Source organism: Crocodylus siamensis, chromosome 3, assembly GCF_052110815.1.
Source record: "Crocodylus siamensis isolate JL-2025a chromosome 3, ASM5211081v1, whole genome shotgun sequence".
In the NCBI taxonomy this organism is placed as follows: domain Eukaryota; kingdom Metazoa; phylum Chordata; order Crocodylia; family Crocodylidae; genus Crocodylus; species Crocodylus siamensis.
Window position 1 is genome coordinate 13,871,963 of NC_143397.1, and position 23,950 is coordinate 13,895,912.

General features: G+C 43.6%; 1 protein-coding gene across 3 annotated transcripts in view; it reads right to left on the reverse strand.

Annotated features, from left to right (window-relative positions):
- DYM (dymeclin) overlaps positions 1-23,950 on the reverse strand; it is a 370,073-nt gene that overhangs the window by 263,758 nt on the left and 82,365 nt on the right. For all 3 annotated transcript variants that reach the window (XM_090037771.1, XM_090037772.1, XM_090037773.1), the window contains 2 exons: positions 9,720-9,845; positions 7,531-7,673 (listed from right to left, as the gene is read on the reverse strand). In XM_090037771.1, the coding sequence (XP_089893897.1) occupies positions 7,531-7,673; positions 9,720-9,845 (269 nt within the window). The remainder of the gene's footprint in view (positions 1-7,530; positions 7,674-9,719; positions 9,846-23,950) is intronic.

Here is a 23,950-nt window from a genome sequence, read left to right on the forward strand (position 1 = left end):
TAGCTCTCTCCTTAACGGATTCAGGTTTCATTTGGGTAAGATAGGTTTAAAAAAAATGTAATTTATTCCAAGTGTATGTCAAAATCCAAGGTCAACTTCTGCTGTTATGAGCACGATGCCGGGAAAACACTAACTCTCACTCAAAGAACTTTCACCTATGATGCTGACAGTTCCGCACTTACAATGAGAGTCAATATACAATTTGATTTTGGCATAAGGGGTACTGTTTTTTTGTCCTAGTTACTGATTGCTTCAAAAGTCTAAAGCTTTTGAAAGAAAGAAAAAAATAAAATCTCATTCCAAAATGAACACAGCCATGATGAACTTCCTTGGTGGGTTTGAAACTTTCACAAAAAGGAAAATACAAATCAGTTAATCACACTAGTCAGAGTTCATTAGAAAATATCCATGGTGCTTTGTACCAAGCAAAACAGGACTGAGAAAATATTTTATTAGTCTTTGAAGGTAAGAATTTTTTTAAGGTACAAAGGACCATTCATGAAAACAACAGGAACAATTAAAGCCTGAAATAATATATGAAAACTGCAAACTGAAATAATGATTCTAGAGAACTGCAAACCTGCAACTTCCTATATGCTAAAAAGAAAGTTAGACCTAGTTGATCAACACTGCCAAAACCTGTTAATCTACTACACAGCTTTTATATTTCATGCAAAAATATTCACAGCTGGGGATCGAGAATAAAAGTAAATAAATACCTATCATTTAAAATCTAATTAGTATAGAAACAATGCTGCCCATGGCAGTTATAAGGACCATATTACAATAAGTAAGTTTAAACAAATGGGTTTAATGCTGGATTTTGGACTTTGGCTTCATCTGACAGTGTGATTTTCCACAATCTTATATAAAAAGGCAGCAATTATTATTAACTTCTGCCTCAAGGAGTAACATGGAGAAACAACTTATTTTAATAAAAATATTGTGCTTCACAAAATCTGTCAATTAACAACTCTAAAGACTGAAGCCCTCTTTGTGACATGGAACAAGAATAAAAGAAAGCTGGCCATGCTGTACTGATATATATATATATATCAACTTTTACCAGGAAGATAGCTCAGTTTCTCATATCCCTTCAATCCATCACCCGTCCAACAAGTTTCCTGACAAAAGGATGTCATTTGGGCTGGGGCTGTTTTAGTATAATGCCTATCCAACTAAAAACTGGACAAACCACCATTTCTCCTGGACTACAGGGCAATGATTCAGATGAATAATCACAGAAGCAAAATGTGAGCTAAGCAATGTAACAAACAAATAACTATTGAGATTCAAAATCTCAGCAGTTATAAATCTGAGCACCAAGAAAGCCTTTTGGTCGCACACTACCACCCACACTTTGGGTCACCCCTTTGTGCATCAGATCCTTCATCTGTGACAAGGGATCAGTAACACTACCTTTTTAATATATTCTGAAATTTACTGATGAAAGTACTAAGAAAGAACTACATATTAATATTATCAGCACTATTTATCACTCTTCACTTGCAAAACCAGGATCTCTTGTATGCCATGAGTTCAAGTGCGCAGGATTTCGAGAAAAAATAAATTTAGAATTCTAAACTTTCAGTTTGATTTCTATAAAAGCTTTGCTGTGTTTTAAATAATTAACTTATTTCAATCTCTCAGGAACTCCCAGAGTTAAAGAGTCGTCTCTGGGAACCTTTGCTAGTTTTAAAATAGCTAGACAGTGCAAGTGTACTATACACCACAGAGCTCAGTATTGTCTAACTGCCTTAATATTAGGCAGAACACAGCAGCATGACACCATATAGACTAACCTGTTCAGAGAGGCATGAGCTTTTCTGTGGGCTATTTCCTACTTCATCAGATGCTGCAGCCCATGAAAGCTCAAGTCTCTCTGAACAAGTTAGTCTATAAAGTGTCACTGCCTTCTGCTTAATTTTAGCCTAACAGCTAGCTACGCCTTTTTGCACCCTAATATTATCCAGCTTTTCTGGCAAGTGTTGCGGCCCATACTCAGCCCTGAGCTGCCACTACTATCAGTATTCAGCTAGACAGTTTCAAGCTCATTTGGAGTATATCTATATGAACTTCAGTCACACCTTTGACTGCAATGCACAGCAGACATCCCGTTAGAAAAGTTCCATAAAGACTCTGCAAGCTTTAGGCATAGCTTGAATGTGAGGACGTAAACAGGACAGAATCAAAGACAACACCCAGCTTTCACGCCTGCATTAATGGTAGGATGATCGTGTGAGCCAGCAAGCTGAAAAAGATGGAGAGAGAGAGAGAGTCTGCAGCTGTTTTAGCCAGCTTGGGCCTGAGCTGACAGCCAGACATCCATGAGCAGGTGAGAAAGAGACAGGACGACATTTTAGCTGGAACACCAAGAGACAGGTCCTGATAAAGAGGTAGACCTGGCAACAGCACAGTAAAGCTTTTCAAGACATCAGCAATATTCAAGCTGGAATAAATAGTCAAGGTGGAAAATAGTCTGGCTGATGCAGTAAGCAACAACAGATGATTTCCTCTTTAAAGTAACTCAATTATTAAGGCCAACCTACCTGGACATTTTTTAATTTGGACATTAACTGTCAAACTATGCAATACCCTTTCCATTTTTAATTTTTACTGTAAAAACCCACGGTATTAAACTGATTTTGCTTGTGAAATGCTGAAGGTGACAAGTGCAAAAAGATGCTTGTTAAGAAAATTGTATTGAAAAGGAAAATGGATTGTGCACCTTTAGTCATATACATTCAAAATAGGTGGCCAGACGCTACTTAATACGCTAATATTGCTTGACATAATGCAGTGCAATGCATACACTTCAATGATGCCAAGTCACTAGAAGTCTGGTATGTTTGCCTGCTTCCACCTGAAGAGTATCATTGGCAGATACAGAATAGCTGTTGACCTTAGCAAACTGAATTAAGCAATTTATATTAATACCACAATAGTACATTTGTGGCCTAGATTACTTTTGGAGATTGACTAGATGACCTAATAGGTCATTTTCAGCTGTGGCTTCTATGATTTTCTCTAGGGCATAACGTTCTACTCACTACATGTACAGCCCTCCAAATAATACAGATTGACTACATATGATCCAAAATGGTTAGAAACTACTATTGGAGCAATTTAGCTGCAAAAGATAACAATTTATATTGAGAACTGTACACTGATTCAGTTCTGTCAAAAGAAACAATTTAAATATTCTTATCTTGTAACAGTCTTGCCCAAAAACTGTACCATAAAAATGTACCAGCCCTAACATATCTGTTGTGTTTAGCTACTCCTTATGGTAAAGTCGATAAAAAAAACCCTATATTTTTTACTTGTCCATAAAACCTTCTCTCCAACAAATAGGATTACATACAAATGCTATAATATAAATAAAGCAAGGAAATATATTTAAAAATCAGTGAATGTTAAAAGAGCTATATTTATTTAGTGAACCTGCCAAGCACCTGAAGCATGAATTCCTAGCTGTCAACAATATGACAAGTCCTATTTTCCCGCACTGTAACTGCATTTTCATAGTCATTTACATCTATGCCCTGTAAGGATAAAATGCACCAGTCAATTAGTCATATTTCATACTTACGTCGCACATATATTAAATGATTATAAAAGATACAAGACAGTGAAGAATTAGATCCAGCTATTTTTAAACAAGGCAGAGAATAACCCTATAAAGTACCAAGGGCAGAAAATTCCAAAAGAAAACTGTTCTCCAAACACCACAGCCATTCTATTATTGATATCTGAAGTAACTGGGAGCATAATCCAATTAAAAATATTTTGGACATGAAAGGGAACAAACATAATTTCTTCTTATATTACAGCTACACAAACATTTGTATAATAAATGTGTGCATATTTACATTATTATGACTGACTGACTGATCTATTTTGCCCGCAATCTAAACAATATCATGTTGTGCATGGCCATGTAATATATATATAGCTTAATTGTAAAAACCACTGAACACTTTCATCGTAGAGCTCTTAAAAATTAAAGAATTTTGAAAGCTTTTTCAAATCAGATTTTTATCCATGTTTCTCTTAAATGGATTAGCCATTCTATCTGAAAAGTAGTTTATGACATGCCAACAAATAACTTTGATTTTAAATATCTCTTTGGAGGAAAGACGTTAAAAGAGAACAGCTGTAGTCTCTGCATTGCTTTGCTTCCGTCTTCTTAGAAACAAAGGCTATAAGAATCCATTCTACAGACAAATGACATCTAGGTCCTTAAAATCTTACACACATGCCAATGGCAAATCCCTTAAAATGAAGCAGACCATCAATATTAGTTTCTTCATAAAACAACAATGTATATTTATGTCTTCAAACCTTGCTATCACCCTGCTCTGCTGATGTATTTTGTCAAGGCACCAAGGGCCTATTCAGAGATGTTAGCAACTGACTGAAGTGACTGCCACTGTTATTCCATTGACTCTGAATTACACCATGTGCCCATATCAAATAAAGATTTAAGAGTCTACACTGGCAAAAATCAATTAAAAAACCACCAGAAACTGGTTAATCCCAGGCTGGGCAGAACATTTTTAAAACTTCTTTTTAAAAGGACTGGATAAGCACTTCTTTGTTTCCTGGGTGAATCATTAAAAATCCTGTGATGGAAAAAGGTGTCTAGCAAAACTGCAAATGAAGAAAAGAGATTTAATTCACCAGAAGGAATGATGTTCCAGGTGATTTCTTGCTTTTGCCTTCATGAAGTGTGGGAGGATGCCAAGGGAGCTGTTAGAAGAATGGGTGAGGAGGAGTGAAGGGGGAGGGAGCGTAGGAGGAGATGAGAACAGATGTAGGTAGGAACACACTTGTGCTGAACCTCAGAGCTAAGGACAAGAAATGTGAACTTGATATAGAATACAAGTAGTAAGTGAAGCGATTCACACGTCGACACAACAGCTTTGTAGCAGCAGAAGAAATTTAATGGTGGAAATTTGGAAGGGCTCTACACAAAATACACACCAGCCTACCCACCCCAGTACTATGTTTCTGTAATCATACTGACCACACACTCGGAGCCAGTCTGCATGGGTGCCTGTAGACATGCATGGAGGCTGCCCTGACACACTGTAATTATACCACGTCAGAGCAGCCTCAATTAATTGAGCATGCTAATTAGAGCGCTCCAGGACCTTCCGAATCTCAAGCTTACTCAGCGAGCTTTAGTTCAAGTGCCTCTGCTGCCATTTTGGAGTGTGGGGACTCTGATATATGAGACACTGTGGACTCTTTTAATTAAAGCATCCCCCTTCCCTGCACCACTCGAGCATATCTAAAAACACACCATATGAGCTGTGCTTGGGAACCAATTCAAAGTACTATTTCACCACATACGGCTATCCCAGATTTTGCACAATTCTCCTATTTAGGTAGCAATTCCACATATCAGCACATTTGGAAAATAGCTTGGAACATGGCTTGTCCTTGCTCACTCTGGAAGTCAGCCAGTGATCAAAACGTTCCTGGAGGGGAGTAGCATCTGTACAGCATTTTGATGTAGTTTTCAAATATGCCTTTCTCTAGAACCGACAGGTTCAGTGATCAAGTTCCTATGCAAGCTCCAATGTTAATGGTCCGGAAAGCTGAAAAGCTAAAAAAAGAATGCTAAAAGAATGCAGTCACCTTACAGTTAATGCAGGGATCAAGAATAATACAGTAAAGTTTGCTTTTCATTTGTCATAAAGGCAGAGGTGTAAACTTACACAAAAACTTATCTTGGTTTTAGAAAAACTATGTTTTAGGGTATTTTCCACTATGACTGAACAGAGGAAGGAAAGTAGGTTAAATTAAAATGAAGGACCAGATGTCAGAATTCACATGGTTTTAATGAAAATTTCAGTATGTATAAATACTAGATGATTTAAAAAAAAAAAAGTCAAATGTATATAGAGCACTGGAAACAGCTGCTTTTGGACAGACCTATGCTAAAAGGCACGACTTAAACATTTTTTAATGTTCTGTATATTTCTACACGAGCAAACTGAAAATGGAATTTGAAATTAAGAAATTAAAGGTGCATGCTAATGGTTAAAGGTGCACGTAACTTTCTTCCATGTAAGCTGCAATGTATTCAGGCCTGTACATTGTATTCAGAAGACATGCTCTTTTACTGCCTCCATGAGGAGATCCAGATGCATTGCCACAATTGGATTGTAAAATACTTTCTGGCACACTACTCAGCGCCTGAACTTTAATACCCCTTTGGAGAAGCAGTTACTGAATGGATTTTACAAAACAACATAGAATAATAACCTACATTCCAATAACAATGCACTCAGAGTCTATCCTTTAACTAGTTAAAAAAGGGGACCCGCAATATTTTTCTTAGATAGCAATAAAAAAAATGTATTTTATCCTTCATAATATATAGCACCACTCATCCCAAAGAATTTTATGCACCATGCAACACGCATACCAATGAAACACAAACCTCCCGGGGGAAGAGGGCAAGAGCCACCCAGAACACAGTGTCCAGACATACAGAAACTTGTGATCAAAAACAGCACAGGGAAACCCTTACTCTTATGTAAGATGAGAGAGCAGTCTTCATATTCTCTCAGCAGACAGAATTTCTAATCAGCAAAAGACCTAATCAGAATGATATGGTACTTCATCTATCCACCTTGCAGTGATGAAACAGTGAGAGCAGGGTAACGTAAAACTAATTCATAGGCCACCATTCCCTTGGCTTCATCAAGTGATTAAATACAGTTAACTGTGCAGGTCCATTTTTCCTTATTCAATTTTATTTCATCATCCCCGATTAATATAACCTAAGGTTTTAAAGGGTCAATCAGATTATGGTCAATATCTTACAACTCAAAAGGTGCAAGTTGGCAGAGATGCAGGTGTAATTATTTTAAATTACATTTCTTCAACACACTCAGACAACTGAGGAAAATAAAAATTGTGTGAAGACATTCCTAACACATGCTATGCTGAAGTTAACAAGTCAGCAGTTACTGGTGAGACAAAATTGCTTCATACTGTACAGACACCCGGAGAGAGGGAGGGCTTATGAACATGATTCATGGTATATCTGAGGAAAACCTTAAGGTAACCACAATTCAGATAGGTTTTCAGCAGTATCATGATTTAAAAGAAGAAATAACCACTGTGGTGTTTAGATCCTTGCATTTTCAAACTTGCTGCCTAACCTTCACTATAAGCATAAAGCCAAGGAGGCTTTGAACTGCTAGTTGGACAGACATCATTCCACATACTTGCTCATCTGGTAAGGAGTCCAGATAAAGACAGATAAAGATGAGAGAAGTTGAAAGAATGGTAGAAAAACCATGCTAAACCCAGAAACTGCCCTGTTCTATCACTTTTGCCAAGGGAGAGAGCCCAGCTCAGTAAAATCATAAGAAAGCCTGTTCCAGTTTCTTCCTTACTGCAACTCCTGCCACTGAAAAGGAACAAACTGCATGCATACAAAAATAGTTGCACAGAATGCAACACCCTGTACAGGTTTGAGTAGTAATTTATAGGAAAGAAAAGACTCACTTGCAACCCCTGATGCAATTCCATAAAGCAATCCTCCTCCGTCTGTTTGCTGCTGAAAGACATGGGTGCCTGGGGGAGGGCTCCTTTCTTGTCTAATGAAGTTGTATAGCAATGTCTTCACAAGTCTGCTGGTATATGGGAGACTGAAAAAAAAAATCCAATATTTATCATTCTACATGATAGCCTGGAAACTGCAGTGATGTAGATGTGTGTATATGTATATATATCTATACACACACACGTGAGCATGCATGCACAAGATAGCAACCACATGTACAACCAAACTCAGAATTATCATGCTTTGCACATACATAGTCCATTTCATCTGAGTAACTTAAAGATCCCTGAAGCCCTTACTGAATTAGGCCCTCCTGATATTATAAATGAGGAAACTGAGACACAATCAAGTTAACTGCTTTGCCCAAGGTCCAATGAAGAATCTGTGGCAAAGCTAAGGAAGTATCCCAGGTCTCCTACCTCTCAGCCTGGGCTTCTACAACAAGACAATCACTTTCTTTAACACAAAAACCTAGCGATGCATAAAATTCAACAGAGTTTCTCTCTCTCTTTGTTCTCAAGCAAAAGGGGCCGGGTTTTTAGATTTTTTTTAAAAAAGCTTTTCTTCTGATGCAGGTCACCTTCTTCATCTGAAGGATAGTTAACACATATTGATTTAACATCTGGTCCAAATCTCCACTGAAAACATAACAAGGAGCAACTAGAAAGAGCAAGTGTTGTGGCAGCTTTCCGTGCATAGCAAGACATAGCCTGGCTTCTTGCACTCTGACCTGAGGAAGAATGTTTTGCATTCAAAAGCCTAACTCTAACTCTCTCCCACCTACACTGCTGGTTCAATAAAAGAGCTGCAAACATCACTCTTACACTATACAGTGAGTAATCTGAGCTTTTTCATTTTTCACCTTTTATTCAGGTTGGAATAAGAACCTGAACTATGGTGAGGTTTTTCAATTTAAAGCCTATGTTGTTACCAGTAAAATAATAACCCTACAAGTAGCTCAATGTGGGTGGAGACCTGCACCCACCCAAAGCTCCCTTGACCTTACTGGGACTCTGTGCGTAAACCAATTGCAGGCTTGGGATCATGGACTTGTCTAATTATTAAGCTGTTGTTATCCCCATTAATTTGCTGCAACATTATCCACTAAGGAGCAGAGGACAGGAAGCACTATACTTATACTATTATTCCTCTGCACCTCAACTGTAGAAATCAGGTAATGACAGTAATTTCTCCAACTATTGAGTGTGGCTAGGACCAATTTATATCATTCAGCCACCATTTCTAACTTCACCTCAATATGCCTGTTATGTGTGTCCTGGGAGAAACCATTTTCCCTGAGACAAAGTGCAATCATTCAGATGTCTATATTCACTGTTCCTGGACAAACCCTAAAAAAGAATTCAAAGAATAAAAACCGCTAACAGTGTGTCCCAGGATATCACAAAGTGCATCTGAATGGTTGTCTTGGGATTGCATTCCTGTATCAATGGCAAAAGAGCAGCAGTACCTTCAGCCACTCACTAAATCCTGATTGGAAAGGTGATGTGCAAACATGCAAATCGTGGGACTTCTCTGCTCTCTGACAGACACAGGCATAACTTTTCCTTGACAGATGCGATATCTATTCCTAGCCTTAGTGGGAGAGATGAGAGTTCCTGAACCTAACTATATTAAAACCATCACAACCCAAAGCATTTAAAAGAATTCAGAACCATTTGCCTGAGGTCTCTAAAACCATTCACCTTCTTCAAGTACAGTTAATGCTTCCTTCCCTCAGGTGCACTAGAAGATTAATTTCAGCATCATTTTTGAGGCAGACAAGTACTATAGCAAGGAATAGTGTGGGAAAACCCCTAAATAATCAAAAAGATTTTTTGTTTAAATTAAGAAGTTTCAAGAAGTCAATCAAGTTTGATATTGATACAACACAGTTATCCTCAATGAGGGTAACTGGTATTCAAACTAAAAGCTGTACTGAAGTTGGGGTAACATTTGGTAGTGTTTTCTTTTTTTGACGTGCCAACAAACTGCAGTCAAAACCTATTACATTTTTCTCTCCTTACATTGTCTTCACAAACAACAGTCTGTGAACACAAACCAGCAGTCTAACAATGGCACGAAAACAACTTGTTTTGCTCTCCATAGAACAGAACACTGAAACGTGACGTACCATCGCCCATGCATCAGGTATTTATGAATGATGCTCTCCCGCAGAATTTCCTTATGAAAGAGCTGGCAGGAAAGGAAGACAATCAGTGTCGTCACAGCTTCCAAGGAAATGCTGTATGTTATATCTCTGCAGGAAAAAGAGAGTATTCATAAACATTTATCTATCATTTGTTTATATACTGCATTTTAAGTTATGAGAAAAAAGCTTTAAATTCATGTGTGCTTGTATATTATCTAGAACAAAGAGCCCTTGGCTCTAACTGTGAATATGGGATTAACAAATTCATAACCGAGTCCCAACAAATAAGAGGCAAGAAAAGAGAGATCATTCCGTACAAACAATAAATCTTTTTCTAGATCTGTGTCTGTTTACAAACAAATAAAAAAACCCAGACATCAAAGGAAAGTAAAAATACAAATTAACTACCTAAAAAATATAAGTTTCATGGTCGAGCAGGCTTTTGAACAAGCTGAATCTATTAATAAAATAACGCGTATATTTCAGAAGATTACACTGATACATGCACTGCACAACCATTTATTTTAAAAAATGCGCAGAGAGAATGCCAAGGCCTCCCCATAATCCACCATGCTGTATCCGACACATACGGTGGAGAAAAAACCTGGCATCCCATGCACTCAGGTGCTCCTACAGGAAAAAGCTGGGTTGCCAGGCTTCTTCCCACAATCCTGCTCAGGCTCCAGCACCGCTGCGCTCCCCAAAGTGCTTGGCAGCCAAGTAAGCAAAATTCACAGCAGCACTGCAGCTTCTTCCCACGGCAGCAACCAGGTTTTATCCCACAGTGCTGCTGGGGCTCTAGCACTGCAGCTGTCACCCAAACTCATGGCTGCCATGGCAGGAACAAGCTACGGTGCTGCTGGGGGTCCACCACTATGGGTCTCATCCAGGAGCCTTGATGCTACTACAGGAAGGTCCTCCATCCAGCCAGAGCCTGCAGGCTGGTTGCCTGGCTCTGCAGGCCAGATTTTGCCCACCACTCATGTTTGACAGCCCTGTTCAAAATGATCAATGCCCTGTTGTACATCATGGACAACTGGGGATGATTCAGAGCTTGCATCTCCCAGTAGACACTGGCACCCAAAAACCAGTATTCAGTGGTCATATTTTATACAATTTCATATGTGAAATTCTAAACAAATTATGTAATGAACCAAGCTGCACATTTACCTATATAATGCATAGAATCATAAACTTCTGGTTAAAATAAACTGTGTGGATTAAATGCTGGTGAAAGCACTAGATCAACAGTAACAGGTTCTCATTTATTTTGAGGGCATCCGCAAGGTATACTTTTCTCACAGGATTCTCCATAGTAAAAGGAGCAAGACTTCCTACAGGGACAGTTTTTATCTAACCTATTTGTACCAGGTAGAGTGGTAAATATGCAATGTGGAGTTTGAACTGACATACAAAAAAAGTCACCTCATACTGATGGAAGCATGAAACAGCAGTGAAATATCAGGTATCAAAATTACCACTCCTGACTCCTGGAAAATAAAAGGTGTTTTCCATGAATAGGGCAAATAGGATAGTCATGCCCAAGGTTTGGGCACATTAATTATGAAAGGTGGTGGTGTGGCAAAGTAGATGAGATCTATTATATTAGAGGACTCTATTCCTATTTTGCTGGTGAGGGAGATGAAGCTGGTCTTCTCCTTCTAAAATAAGCTGTAAAGCGCTCAAAAATATCAATGCCTTTTTGTAAAACAAGTGAATGCGAACCACCATCCACTTCACTTCAAGCTTAACTGACAGTCCCTTGGTCTGGAAAGGGAACACTGCTGCTCTCTCTCATATGAAGTTTAACAGTGCAGCCACCTAATTCACAACAACTGGGAAACCTGTTATTAGTCTCTTTGAACAATTTGGTTTATTGTCTACCTCAATGTTATCACTTTACAGCAATGAAATTCTTAAAAGTGGATAAACTGTTTAAAATTAAATTAGAGAGTCAAAAATAGAAAAAACAAAGAAACACTCAGCCTCTTTCAATGAATGAGTATTTGTTTTCAAAATGTCATCTAGTGCACTGCCTCTTGCAAAAGTGATCTGACAATTGATTTTATAAACTGGCTGGACTAAAACCTTGTGCTCTGCTAATTAGTCATAGGATTACAGTTGGTATGGTCCAATTCACAAAAATGAACAAGTTTGTTCCCTAAAAAAGTAATGTCATTTTTAGTACACTCAGAAGTATTTTTAGTATTCTCAGTGTGCTATTTGCATTATTATAAAACACAAGGAAGAGCCATTAGGAAGACTTGGATCATATACAGTATTGCACAGATCTTTGTTAACCAAACCTTACAATGTTCTCCTGTTGTAGATGTTAGCCATGGAATTTCTAGGGGAACAGAAAGGTTAACGATCTGTCCAAAACCAAATTCTCAATAGCAGAGGTAGAATTACAATTTCTGTATCCCAGTCCTATGCACAGTTCACAGACCAGAGGCAAAAGATTAAAGAAACAAATCTCATTTTTTAAAAAGTAAAATTTGCAGTCAGTTCGGTCTAGGAGAGAAGCTTAAAAGCAGGCTCTCCAAGGGACCAGGGAGCAAGCGATTGGGGAAGAGCAAACAGGGCAGTTTGCTGGGAGCGAGAGGAGGAAGGGAGACAGACAGCAAAGCCAGATCTACCTCTGGGAAAGTGAGTTAGCCTGGTGAGCGGCTGTGTGCATTTCTGACTGTGTGTCTGTGTTTGTGTGGCAGGGCGAGTGCTCCGAGAGGCCTCACTGTTGGCTGAATTGCTGGCCGATTCCCAGTGATTGGTGCTGGGTGGGGGCTTCAAGTCCTAACGAGCTGACCTAGCCAGCTGCAGTCAATTCAGCCCAGGAGAGGAACCTAAAAGCAGGCTCTCCAAGTGACCAGGGAAGAGAAAACAGGACAGTCTACTAGTAGTTTGCAGGTCAGTTTGCCACCCCCCTCTTTGAAGTGGGGCCTTAAGCTTTCTCAAAAGAGAAAGGCTTGCAAGGAAGGTCTTAGATATGGTGTTGTGGAGTCAGACCTGCCACTACTGCCAAGTCCCACATCTCTGGCTCCTCTGAGGCTTCTACCCAGATGGAGCTCTCAGTGGCGGAGGCTTTGGCCCAGGTCCTGGGCTGCAGGGGATGGGGACAAGAAGATGGAGCAGGAGGACCTGAAATCGAGCTAAGTGGAAGGTGGTTGCTTCAGGCCCCAGGACACATGCTGCAAGGGAAACTTCTCCAATTCAGCTGTGCAACAGGCATGAAACCCTTGCACCACTGGTGGAGGAAGGACCGGAGGCACTTGATCCAGAGGAGAAAGGAGGCAAGCTCCTGTCCAGAAGAGGAGACGTACAGTCGTGGTCGTGGGCAACTCGCCACTGAGGGGGGTGGAGGGTGCCATCTGCTGCCTGTATCCCTTCGCGCAGGAGTTCTGCTGCCTTCGGGGGGCCCCCATGTCCAGGATATGATGAAGAGAATTACAAAACTCATCAGACCGTCCAACCACAACCCCATGCTGCTCATCCATGTAGGCACACATGACACAACCAGCAACAACCCTTGGCAGGTCGTGAGTGACTACAGGATTCTGGGGGCTGGGCTCAGGGGCCTGGAGGCACAGGTGGTTTTCCCTTTTGTCCACCCAGTCAGGAGTCAGGGCCCCTGGAGGAACAGTTGTATTGAGGAGGTCAACCAGAGGCTCAAGAGATGGTGCTGTCACAGCAAGGGTTTCAGACTTTACGATCATGGAACACCAGTCCACCTCATGCCAAGGGGAAGAAACTGGATGGTTGACTTGCTGGAGAGGGCTTTAAACTAGGTGCATCAGGGAATGGGTGTACAGACAGAAATGCAAGCCAGGGGACAGACAAGCAGGAAGGACATAGACAGGGCATTCAGAGAGGTGTCAAGATGCTGGAATGACATTGGGGTGGGAGGGAAGTGGGAGATTACCAATGGGGGACTTACGTGTCTATACATAAATGCTAGGAGTATGGGAAATAAGCACCAGGAACTGGCACTCCTGCTAGTAAATAGGGAATATGATCTCGCTGGCATAACAGAGACCTGGTAGGATGCCACGCGTTACTGAGCTAGATGCATAAAGGGCTACAAGCTGCACAGAAGGAACTGGGTAGGCAAGAAGAGAGGAGGCATAGCTCTCTATACGAAGGAGCCAGACCTCTTCTCGGACACCCAAACTGGTTCAAGAGAAGAGTGATTTGAGACCCTGCGGGTCAAGATTCCGGGGGGTGGGGGATGATGAGGAGAGAGGGCCTTGATGGTAGGTATCTACAACTGCCCACCATACCAGGAGGAGGAGCTGGAGCTGGAATTTTCCAGAGAAATGATGGAGGCTGCACGTTCAAGGGACATGCTTGTCATGCGTGACCTCAACTACCCTGACATCACCTGGGAGGAGCACACAGCCAGATCTGACCAGTCATGTAGATTTTTGACCTGCATGGAAGAACTTTATTTAGTACAGATGGTGAACAGGCCAGTGGGGGGGAAGGTTTTGTTGCATACAAACAGTGGTTGCCCACCTGGTCTGATACTGGACAGATGCAGGGGTGGGGAGGCGATTTCCAACCAATGGTCACTGTCGAACTGGTGAGGGAGCACTTAGAGCAACTGAATGTCTTCACATGGGCAGAACTGGGTGAACTACACCTGAGAGCACTAAGGGAATTGGCTGGAGTCATTGCAGGACTGTTGGCAAAGGTATATGAAGACTTGTGGTACTCAGGACAGGTCCCAGAAGACTCTAAAAGGGCCACTGTGGTGCCAATCTAAGAAGGGGAGGAGAGAGGATCTGGGAAACTATAGACCAGTCAGTTTGACCTCGCTACTGGATACAATCTCGGGAAAAGTTATCAAAAAGTCCATTTGTGAGATACTGACAGAAGGCATGATGCCGAGGGGTAGCCAACATAGTTTTGTTGCACACAAATCATGTCTGACCAACCTTGTCTCCTTCTACGATCAAGTAACGAACCGCTTGGATGCGGGAGATGCAGTTTATTTCATATACCTGGATTTTAAAAGGGCTTCAATATGGTCTCCCAAGATGCTCTTATAAAAAACTGGGGGATGGCAGAGTCCACGGTCAGGTGGGTTGGGAACTGGCTAAGGGGTGGAACCCAGAGAGTGGGGACACTTTGAAGACAAATTAGGGAGTCTTTTTCTATCTTATGAGATTCAAAGTGGCTTCCAGGAGTGCCACTCCCCAGCTGGCGCTTGCACCAGGGTGCTCTCATGTTCTCACAGGGTGCATGTGCACCCCCATGCACACCCTACAAATTGCCACTGGGACCCAATCATCTTCCAAGGTCCCTTCTGGCCTTACAATCTATGAATGGAGATGCCACAACTTCTCTGGTTAGCTTGTTCCAGTGCTTTACTACCCACCTAGCAAGAAAGTTTTTCCCCATATCCAACCTAAACTTCCCTACCTGCAATTTGAGACGATTCATTGTTTCTTGTTCCGTCATCTGCCACCACTGACCAATCAACTCCATCCTGTTTGTAATCACCCTTCAGGTAATTAAAAGCTGCTATTAAATCCCCTCTCAGCCTTCTCTTCTCCACACTAAATAAGTCCAGTTCCTTCAGCCTCTCCGCAGAAGTCATGTGTTCCAGCCCTCGAACCACTTTTACCGTCCTCCACTGAGCTCTCTCCAACTTATCCACATCCCTTCTGTAGTGGAGGGCTCAATACTAAACACAGTACTCTAGATTTGGCCTCATCACTGCCAAACAGAGGGAAATAATTACTTCCCTTTATCTGCTAGCAATGCACCTACTAATGCAGCCCAGTATGGTATTAGGCTTCTTGGCAACAAGGGCAAACTGTTGGCTCATATTCAGCTTACTGTCCACTGTAAACCCCAAGTCCTTTTCTGCAGAACTGCTGCCCAGCCAGTCAGTCCCAGCCTGCACTGGTGCATGGGATTGTTCTGTCCTAGGTGCAGGACTTTGCACTTCTCCCTATTGAATGTCATTAAATTTCTTCTGGTCCAATCCCCAATTTGTTGAGGTCTCTCTCAATCCTATCCCTACCATCCAGCATATCTACTACTCTCCCCCCCGCACAATTCCCACCCCCGCCCTAGCATGGTATCATCCACAAGTTTGCTGAGGGTATACTCCATCTCATCTTCCAGATTGTTGATGAAGATATTAGACAAAACCAGCCCCAGGACCAACCCCGGGGCACTCTACTTGACGCCAGCTGCCAACAAGACATTGAGCCATTGATTATTCATCCAAGTCATAATTTCTTAGCTTAAAAAATCCTTTTTTTATTTCTTTATTAAGAAATTCTTTCTTAAAGCCACTTATCAGAATATGTAGATTTAACTGCACGGGGATCATTTCTTTCTTACATTTTCAGCTCCGAATATGAAGTTCAAGGTGGATCAGAAGTGGTCACTCACCTTGATCACACATCTTCTCTAAAAAAAATAAATAAATAAAACAAATTTTCTTTTTCTTGACCAAGATAACAGACCCAACTCATAGTACAATAGCTAATCTAAGAACTGCCTTGCAACATAAAGGTCTGCTTGATCTTCCCAGATCCATGTTTTGATTCGTCTCTAGCTTGTATTCCTCTATTGTTTTGTCTGAAATTGTAAATTCACAGGGGCAGGAACCATCTTTGTGTTTTGTGTTGACACCATGCCTACCACAGTGAGATCCTAACTTATGGCTGAATGTCCTGATGGAAAACACGTAGGAGAAACCAAAAAAACAAGTGCGTACCAGAATGAACGGACACTGAAAATCTATCAAAGACAAAAATACCCAGTACCTGTGGAGGGCACATTTCTCATAAGATAACCACTCTCTCTCTCCAATCTCTCAGTTCTGATCCTCAAAGGGAATTTACAAAACACCTTTCACAGATGAGCCTGTGAACTTCACTTCATAAATTTACTGGATACAAAAAACATGGACTAAACAGACATTGGATTTATGGCACATTATAACCTGCCTGACATATGATAACCCCAGGCATCTCTGTACGTTTACCCAAAGAACCTTGTCTGCTTATGTCCAGGGGTTGTCAACAGGGGGTACGTATGCCCCCAGGAGTACCTGGAAAGGGGCTAGAGGGTACGTGCGAGAAGGTGGGGACAGAGCGCTGCTACACACCACCCTGCACTGCCGCCTCCCAGGAGCAGAGCCAGAGGGATCCAAGGGCAGCGACTCCCCTCTGCAGGTCACACAAACATCACCTGGCTGGTCAAAAATGGGAGTGGGGGGGAGGGGTATGCACGCGGCCACCACCATGCACCACCCCATGCCACCGTGTGCTAGGCCTCCCCCCCACCCCCAATGTCCGGCCACTGCACTGCCACCCCCCACCCCATTCTGCCAGAAGTGTACCTAGAAGAGGTACACGCCTTAAAAAAGGATGAAAACCCCTGCCTTAGACCAACACAGCTGCAATCAACACCCCAGGTACCACAAGAATAAGCCATATTTGTTATAAATATGAATCAGTGCAACGGCACTTGCTGTTCTCTGAAAGAAACTACCCTGTTCCAAAGCTTCATTAAATGTTATTTGATAAGGAAACAGGTTCCTATCCAAAACCCTTAAAAAAAAGCTGAAAGAAAAATTTACACCACAAGATTTCTTTGCCTCCATCTTCCTAAGTGAGGACCAGAACAGCCACCTCCCTGCTGGGCCCCCCTCGGGCCCCAGGGGAGGCACACCTGGGCCACGGGTTAGCGAGGATTTAGTCAGGGAGCTTCTGGAGGGGTTGGATGTATTCAGGTCAGCCGGTCCGGATGATCTCCACCCTAGAGTTCTAAAGGAACTGGCCAAGGTCATTGCAAGTCCCCTGGCACGGCTTTACGAGCACTCGTGGTGCTCTGGTGAGGTACCGGAGGACTGGAAGAGGGTCAACGTGGTTCCCATCTTCAAAAAAGGCAGGAAAGAGGACCCGGGAAACCATAGGCCGGTTAGTCTTACCTCGATCCTAGGCAAGCTGTTTGAGAAAATTATGCTGGCACACATCCACGAGGGGCCAGCAGGGGACTGCATGCTTAGGGGCAACCAACACGGGTTCATCAGTGGCAGGTCACGTCAGACCAGCTGATGGCCTTTTACCATCAGATCACCAGATCATTAGATGCAGGGGTAGCAGTGGATATAGTCTTCCTGAACTTCCGGAAGGCTTTTGAGACTGTCTCTCACCCCGTTCTCATTAAGAAACTGGGGGGCTGTGGTATAGACACCCACACAGTCAAATGGGTCGCCAACTGGCTGGAGGGCCACACCCAGAGGGTGGTAGTGGATGGGTCCTTCTCAACCTGGAAGGACGTGGGCAGTGGGGTTCCCCAGGGCTCGGTCCTCGGGCCCGCACTGTTCAACATAGATTCATAGATGCTAGGGTCGGAAGGGACCTCAATGGATCATCGAGTCCGACCCCCTGCATAAGCAGGAAAGAGTGCTGGGCCTACATTACCCCAGCTAGATACACATCCAACCTTCTCTTGAATACCCCCAGGGTAGGGGAGAGCACCACCTCCCTTGGGAGCCCGTTCCAGACCTTGGCCACTCGAACTGTGAAGAAGTTCCTCCTAATATCCAAACTAAATCTGCTCTCTTCTAGCTTGTGGCCATTATTTCTTGTAACCCCCGGAGGCGCCTTGGTGAATAAATACTCACCAATTCCCTTCTGTGCCCCCCTGACGAACTTATAGGCAGCCACCAGGTCGCCTCTCAACCTTCTCTGGCGGAGGCTGAAAAGGTCCAGTTTCTCTAATCTCTCCTCGTAGGGCTTGGCCTGCAGGCCCTTAACCATACGAGTGGCCCTTCTCTGGACCCTCTCCAGGTTATCCGCATCCTTCGCGAAGTGTGGCGCCCAGAATTGCACGCAGTACTCCAGCTGCGGTCTGACCAGCACCCGATAGAGGGGAAGTATCACCTCCTTGGACCTATTTGTCATGCATCTGCTGATGCACGATAAAGTGCCATTGGCTTTTCTGATGGTTTCGTCACACTGCCGACTCATGTTCATCTTGGAGTCCACTAGGACTCCAAGATCCCTTTCCACTTCCGTGCCACCCAGCAGGTCATTTCCTAGGCTGTAGGTGTGCTGGACATTTTTCCTCCCTAGATGCAGCACTTTGCATTTCTCCTTGTTGAACTGCATTCTGTTGTTTTCTGCCCACTTGTCTAACCTGTCCAGGTCTGCTTGCAGCTGTTCCCTGCCCTCCGGCGTGTCCACTTCGCCCCATAGCTTAGTGTCATCTGCAAACTTGGACAGAGTACATTTCACCCCCTCGTCCAAGTCGCTGATGAAGACATTAAAGAGTATCGGTCCAAGCACCGAGCCCTGCGGGACCCCACTGCCCACACTCTTCCAGGTCGAAACCGACCCATCCACCACGACTCTCTGGGTGCGACCCTCCAGCCAATTCTCCACCCACCGGACTGTGCAGTCATCCAAGTCACAGCCCCTTAACTTGTTCACCAGTATGGGGTGGGATACCGTGTCAAAGGCCTTCCTGAAGTCCAAGTATACGACATCCACCCCTCCTCCTGCGTCGAGGCGTTTTGTGACCTGGTCATAAAAAGAGACTAGATCGGTCAGGCACGATCTGCCTGCCACGAACCCGTGCTGGTTTCCCCTCAGCATAATTTGTCCTGCCAGGCTCTCACAAATGTGAGCCTTGATGATTTTCTCAAAGATTTTGCCAAGGATGGAGGTGAGACTGACTGGCCTATAGTTGCCCGGGTCCTCCTTCCTCCCCTTCTTGAAAATGGGAACCACATTGGCCCTTTTCCAGTCCTCCGGGACTTGACCCGTGCGCCACGAGCGTTCAAATATTCCCGCCAGTGGCTCTGCAATGATGTCGGCCAGTGCCTTCAGTACCCTCGGATGGAGCTCATCCGGGCCTGCCGACTTAAAGGCATCCAGTTCTTCCAAGTGACCCTGCACCACCTCAGGGTCCACGCATGGAAGTCTGGTGCCTTGCTGCTGCCTCCCTACACTCCCAGGGAGAGACTTGTCGTGCCTCTCGCTTAGGAACACTGAGGCGAAGAACTCGTTGAGGAGTTCAGCCTTGTCCCCTCTGTGCGTCACCAATTGTTTCTGCCCATTTAGCAGGGGTCCTATTCCTCCCTGGGCCTTCCTTTTACTCCCTATATATCTAAAAAACAATTTCTTATTGTCTTTTACTTGGGTTGCCATCCTCAGCTCCATGGTAGCTTTGGCCTGTCTAACTGCCTCCCTACAAGCAAGAGCAGAAGAGGTATATTCCTCTTTGGTGATCTCTCCCTGTTTCCACTTTTTATGTGCTCCCCTTTTGGCCCTTAGTCTGCCCTGGATTTCTCTGGTTAGCCAGGGAAGCCTCCTGGCCCCTTTCCCTCTTTTACCTCGCACGGGGATCGTCTCGCTTTGTGCTCGAAGGATAGCTTCCTTAAGGCACAGCCACCCTTCTTGGGCTCCCATCATTTCAAAACTACTACTCTGCAGTGCGTCCTTCACTAATCGCCTGAGTTCGCTGAAATCAGCTTTCCTGAAGTCCAGCACGTTCACCCTACTGGTTACCTTACCCACTCGACGCCTTATGTTGAATTTGGACGAGGGGGTAAAAAGCACCCTGTTCAAATTTGCTGATGACACTAAGACGTGGGAGGACGTGGGCACACTGGAAGGATGCAACAGGCTACAATCAGACCTAGACAGGTTACAAGGGTGGGCGGATGAGAATAGGATGGGTTTCAACACAGACAAGTGCAAGGTGATGCACCTCAGGAGGAACAACCGGCACCATACCTACAGGTTGGGGAACTCCCCTCTTGTCAGCACAGAGGTCGAAAAGGATCTTGGGGTCATCACTGACTCCAAGATGAGCATGACCCAGCAGTGTGGCGAGGCAGTTAGGAAGGCCAATCGCACCTTGGCATGCATCCACAGATGCATCTTGAGCAGGTCCAAGGAGGTGATCCTCCTCCTCTACGCGGCACTGCTCAGGCCGCAGCTGGAGTACTGCGTCCAGTTCTGGGCACCACACTTCAGGAGGGATGTGGACAGCATGGAGAGGGTCCAGAGGAGGCCACTCGCATGATCAGGGGGCAGCAGGGCAGGCCCTATGAGGGGAGGCTACAGGACCTGAACCTGTTCAGCCTCCACAAGAGAAGGCTGAGGGGGGATCTTGTGGCCTGCTATAAACTAGTCAGGGGGTATCAGCAGGCATTGGGGGAGTCACTGTTCCCCCGTGCACTGCCAGGAGTGACCAGGAATAACGGTCACAAGCTGGCAGAGGGTAGGTTTAGGTTAGATATCAGGAGGCACGACTTCACGGTCAGGGCGGCTAGGATCTGGAACCAACTTCCAAGAGAAGTGGTGCAGGTTCCCTACCCTGGGGGTTTTTAAGAGGAGGTTGGATGAACATCTTGCTGGGGTCGTTTGACCCCAGTATTCTTTCCTGCCATGGCAGGGGGTCGGACTAGATGATCTGCTCAGGTCCCTTCCAACCCTAGAAACTATGAAACTAAGATTACAGCAACAACAACAAAATAGGGAGCACACAAAAACAGATAATATCTAGCCAGTTAATTCTGCATAGCTTCATCCCCCCACCACTGAAATATTTAACAAATAAAGAAAAAGGAGGAAAAAGAAAAATCCCTCTGCAATTCATTCAAAAATATTAGAGGAATATAGTAGTCTTTTTAGGTTATGGACAGCAAGGCAGTAGTATGTATCCAAGTACCCACTTTATACAGTTTCAATTAGGCAAAGGAAAAATATTCCCATTTTCCTTCACAAGCATGCCCTTCTGCCCGAACGGTAACACAACTGTGCTATTAGACTTTAACACACAAAGCTTTTTAAGGGGCTCCTTGTTGTAAAGATACACAAAAAAAAAAGGTATTTAATCAAGGTTTCAAGAGGTCATCTATGCTCTGCATCTTACTTCTCTTAGGGAACTACAGGGCTTGATAGTTTTCAAAAGCCTCACCACTGACATTGCTCCTCTGGAGTAAGGAAGAAATCCCTTTGTGCCACCATCAGTTTTTTTGTGGAAGCACAAAGACCAAATGGAAGGATATCCATGCCCTTTGTCACACAAATGCCCAAAATTTGTGGCCATGGAATAGCAGTATGAATTTGTGTTTCTATTGTGGTGGATATCTATTTACTTTACAGCAGAAGAGCGCAGGCAGTCTGGAGCTGCCCACAGTCTCCAGATACCCCAGGCAGGAGCTGTTGGGGTTCAGAGGCTCGATCCTGCATACTCCAAGAACAGGAATTCTCGGGACGTGCAGGATCAGGCCCCTGAAGCCCTGGCAACACCTGCCTGGGTTCCCCCGTTTGTAGAGGTGTGCCCTGGGATAGCTCAGCAGGGGATTCCCCAGCCACATAGGCTCTGCTCCACTCTGACTCCAGGCACTCACGCCTCTGCAAACACGGAAACCCAGGATTTCCCCATTTGCCGAGACACACCCAGGGAATCTTACATAGAGCAAGTCTTTGCAAACAGGGAAACCTTGGATTTATCCACTAGCAGAGGCCCACCAGGAATTCACATCCTGGCACATCTGATCCACTTCATTTGCCAATATCTGTTTAGACCCTCAACCTTTTAAGACTCGAGACCCCCTCCCCCACCCCATTAACCTCAAGGCACCCCTCAGAAAATGTCAGCTCTTAATTATCACTTGTCTTCTGACTACAGAGAAAATACGAGCAAAGTTCTCTGGTGCAAAGAACTCAGAAAGACCACAACAGTCCGAACGTATTTAACTCTACAAATTTCTGCTGCAGCACCATGGCTGAGAATCACTGTTATATGATCATGTATGAGAAGATCCCAAACAATAAGGGATATGCCCTTATCCTGCAGTCTTCTAAACATGAACAAACACTTTTTTCTGTAGATAAATGAAAAATATTCTTCTCCCTTGTGTCTTAGCATATACCCCTGACTGTCTCACCTTGAGGACTGAGCTCTGGAATTTTAACTATCTTGGTCTCGGTGTTTTTCCTGCAGGTGCCAGTCCTCTCTCTCTCTCCTACATCTCATTAAGGCAGGAGAGCACAGACACAAGGGAGGCCCACTGGCTTCAGATTCAACTTTCTTGCTCTAGACCCAGAGTCAGCAATATTTTCCAGCAGGGGCTAGAATTACCCAGCTTAGGTATGTGATGAACAGGCACTAGGACCCAGATATCTCCACCCCTTCTCTCTGCTGCCCAGCTGCTACATGGCACTGTGTAGTGTGGGCAGAGCCCCACATCGGTGAAGTCATGGGCTGAGTGGATCAGATCCAAAAGCTCTGAGCTACATCTGACTTAAGCACAGAAGGTTGCTGACTCCCTCTCTAGAGAGTCCAGGCCTTTCCAGTTTTTTTCTACCTGGTCAGGAGCATGAACAAGTGGGGAGAAGTCCATTCCATATCACAGCAGCTTAGTGAATCTTTTTTTTTTTTTAAATCAGTGCTTTTACCCTCTCTCCTGCTCTACTCCCTGAGTTTTTAAAGATGTTCTTTATTTCTATTTTGGAAAAAATGGTGGTGATTAAACAAACTGTGATGGCAGATTTCTAGTTGTAGCCAGCAGAGCTATCAAACCTCTGCTGTTTTAGGTCGGAATGACTGCAACAGCACATCACCTGCCTGTAAATTCCAGGCTTCTAAATGCTTAAAACAGCGACATGTTCACACAGCTTTCTTGCCAAATAAGTCAGCAAGCTGACAAGGCATTAGAAAAACTTCCAAAGGGTTTCAAAGAGCTTTACAAATCAAACAGCAGTCTTTTAGGAAAGGCAAGTGGCAGGTAAGGTTATTTCGAAACTTACCCCAAATCCCAATACACACAAACTTTGATTATATCTGATCATTGTGGCTTCAGCTTTTCTCTATTTTTTTAAAGACGCTCATGCCCCTTTCCCTTTACTACTCCCTTCAAAACACCCATAAGAAAGATTTTTTTTTTTAAAAAAAGAGAAGAAATAGCAAATGGAAAAACTACAACTGCCACATATGTACTACTGAGAACAAACCTGAATGAAAGATTAGCTCTGGGCGTTCAGAACCAGGGTTTATTTTATTTTTGTAGATTTCAGTTTTGCACAAACTTCACCCCAGCAGATATCCTCCACCCAAAGTTGGACACACCAGAGACACAACTACAAATACAAGGATAGGAGATAAAAATAAACATACAAATAAATAAATAAATAAAGCCAACAGTCTTCCTCACCCCACATATACAGCCA